At 45.3% G+C, this 3,308-nt stretch overlaps 1 protein-coding gene across 1 annotated transcript; it reads right to left on the bottom strand.

The window, feature by feature from the left end:
- Nucleotides 1-1,046: 1,046 nt before the first annotated feature.
- LOC121992785 lies at nt 1,047-2,953 on the bottom strand. Its single transcript, XM_042547349.1, has one exon. It carries the CDS (start codon nt 2,826-2,828, stop codon nt 1,176-1,178), a length of 1,653 nt encoding a protein of 550 aa, XP_042403283.1. The 5' UTR covers nt 2,829-2,953; the 3' UTR covers nt 1,047-1,175.
- Between the last annotated feature and the right edge of the window lie 355 nt (nt 2,954-3,308).

Raw genomic sequence — 3,308 nt, 5'->3', positions numbered from 1 at the left:
ATAATAATTTTGATTAAAGTGAATAATTGATTTTCACGCAGTAGTTACCAAGAAGCTTCTATAGTTATAGCACAATTATAGCTAAACCCTAAACCTTAAAATTTTGAACTCTAAATCCTAAACTCTAAATATTAATATATCAAAATATTTTTTACCAACTTATCAAAAATATTTAAACTTTATCAAAATTAATTTAAATTAATTAAAATTATTTTAAAATAGCTACTTACTAACTTTACAACAAGGGCTAATATGAAAATAAAATTTCGAATTGGTGTTTTTTTAAAAAATAAAAAATGAAAAGGGTTGCCGTTTGTTGATTTACATAATTTGGAGGGCATTTGATTTTTACCCTATAAATTTAAAAATAAAAAAATAAAGTGTTTTTGTTGGTATATATATTTTTGTAGTTGTATCTAAAATTATGAATTTGCCTTAATTTATAAATCATAAAAAGATAGAATTAATTATCTATCATTTGTTCAAATTTAAAAATTATAATTCATAATTAATCACCATCACAGCCGACACTATTTTTTTAATATATAATTCAAATATTCAAACTTAATTCTGAAAGTTTACCACCTTCCCTGATTTACTAATGATCACAATCACAGCCGACACTTTCTATGAAGTATAATTATTAAGCACCTAATGAGCGCTTGAGGCAGAAATCATTAATGAAACCTAACATTGTACTTACCAAACTCGGCAAATTCACTTGAGACTACTGCACTGTCATAACTGAATCTAAGTGATTAAGGTCTTAATCTCATCATCTTCCATCAAAACCTAGCTTAAAGCATTTATTGCTGCTGCTGGTGAAATGTATTTGCTCCATGACCAACACCACCAACATTATTCTTCTATTATCTAAAGATTAAAGCAGAGTCTTGTTTTATCAATAAAGCAGGTAACAGGCATGATCACCACACCACCCGTGCCTTTGGCATTGCCAATGTACTCAATAAAGCAACCTGGAAGAATCGTTTCTTGCATCGACATCTGCAAACCTTGATTGGATGAGATAGATATGGGAGAACATAAACAGGGCATCAACAGCGTATAGTACAACTTCGAACAAGTTTCCTGGACAATCTCTCATCTTTCTGATTCCTAGTCAGTGGAACATATTAACAGTTGGAGAGAAGCAAATATACGAAGGATAGAAGATTTCATCCTGCTTTTCTGATGAACAAGTTCTTCAGTTTCTTCTTCTCCAATCTTTTCAGCAGTTTCTTGGCACCAGCCATGTCTTCTACTTCAGCAAGGTTCTTGAGGTACCCGACGGCACCGTAAGAGAGCATCAGCTTTTTGCACCTCTTGCTCGAAGACAAGGAGTGAAGGCAAGCGACTGCATATTTTTTTGCTGTGTTCTGAGGGTTAGGATCCAGCAAGCGAACTAGGTTGATCATTGTCTTGCCATCTTTCTTGAGCTCCCTCTTGTTCTGAGGAAGGCTGATGAGTCCGGCGATGGCCTGCGCTGCGACCTCTCTCGCCGTGCTTGTTTTAGACTCGAGCATTGTGACGAGCAGAGGAAGGCAGCCGAGCTCGCCGATGGACTTCTTCGTGTCGTTGGAATTGGTAATTCTGCAAATGATGGACGCGGCTGCTTGCTGCGCGCCGAGAGAGCCGTCCCTGAGGATATGAACCAGCCGAGGGAGGAGGCCCAGGGAAACGAGGCTGCCGACGGTGGCCGCGCTGATCAAATTCCGCAATGCACCGACGGCGGGTTCCTGCGGTAGTGGCTTTTCCAGGTAGGCTAATAGACTGCGAGCTCCGCCTTCCTCAACGACGAGCCGCCTAAAGGCATCGTTGCTTGTAGTGAGATTCAGCAAACACTCTGCGGCGTGCTCTCTGGAGCCGAGAACAATTCCGCGGTCCAGGAGGTCGATCATGGCAGATATGGTGCCTTCTTCCACCAGCGTCAGCCGGACCTCCGGCACGGCGGAGAGATTCTTTAGCGTGCCCGCTGCGGCCGATTGGCAAATGGAGTCGCCAGAGTGGCATATCTCGACCAGAGATCGAACACCTCCATGGCCAACTATGGAACGTGCGGTTTCGGCAGAGATGGATAGTCTCTCCAGCGAAATTAGGGCTTTCTCTCGACAAATCAAGCTCCCGGACTCTGATAGTCTGATTACGGGAGGAAGCACGCCTTCTGCAACCAGTAGCTTCTCGCAGCACCCGGACTCGGCCAGCAAACAGATCGCTGTGGCCGCCTTCTCCTTGATCTTGACGGAGGTAGCTCCAAGCAAGCGTATGAGCGCAGAGACGTTGCTTCGCCCGAGCGCGGCCACCACGCTCCTCTCGTCCTCCCTCATCGCTTCAAGGAGGGAATCCACGGCCCGGTGTTTGGCTTCCGCGTGCCCGATCTGCAAGCGCGCAAGCAGCTCGCGCATTTTATCCAACAACTGCGAAGGAGCGGCGGTGGCCGAGTCCTCGAGGACACCGGTTTTCACCAGCAACGCGCAGTCGGCGAGCACGAGATCGAGCTCGCCGGACAGAGCGTCGAGGTCACTCTGCATCTGGAGCTTCCCGGAGGCGGAGGCGCAACCAGCGAGGTCGATGGAGGCGCAGAGGGCGCGAGTCACCGATTGGAGCAACTCCCTGCAGAGCGCGTTCCGGGAGAAGCAGGGGAGGCTGGAGAGGTCATCGAGGGAGGGAGAGACACGCTCGATCTTGTCGGCAATGGAGCTCCATCGCGCCGGGAAGCCGGCGGCGGCACGGGCCTCAGCAAGGGCAGCAGGCACAAGCTTTCGAGCTTGGGATAGGAGATGGGCGACGGAGTCGTCGGCCTCCGGCGAGGGATCGGTCTCATCGGCCATGGATCGAGTGTTTGTCGTATGTTCGTGGAAATGCCGGAATGGTATTTCAAGTAGCGAAGAGAAACCTTCGACGGCAAGGATGGGATGAGCAAAACAAGAGGATGGTTGCTGATAAGAACGTGACACCAAATAAATTTATTGGTAGCTTTGATATGGGCACTAAAAATGCACACCTTTGTAATTAAATATATATCAATATTCTATATATATATATATATATATATATTCTAATTATTTTTTATCATAAATGCGTTTTTTAATTCGTCCATGCAAAACATTAAAGTATATTGGGTTAATTAAGTAAAGTAATTGGATAAATGAGTAAAATCGAGGAGGGTAGGCAGGGGAAGGGTAAGCGTCATTTGCATGCAAAGACGAGCTGCCGCACTGCACGAGGGAAAGAGGGTTGAGCGAGCTACTCCCGAATAAAGGCCGGTAAGGACAAGGGCTAGCTTTATAAAGTCCCGTTTTTAATCCTAC

The sequence above is a fragment of the Zingiber officinale genome, chromosome 6B (genome assembly GCF_018446385.1).
Source record: "Zingiber officinale cultivar Zhangliang chromosome 6B, Zo_v1.1, whole genome shotgun sequence".
Classification (NCBI taxonomy): domain Eukaryota; kingdom Viridiplantae; phylum Streptophyta; class Magnoliopsida; order Zingiberales; family Zingiberaceae; genus Zingiber; species Zingiber officinale.
This window is presented reverse-complemented; position numbering and strand designations above follow the sequence as displayed.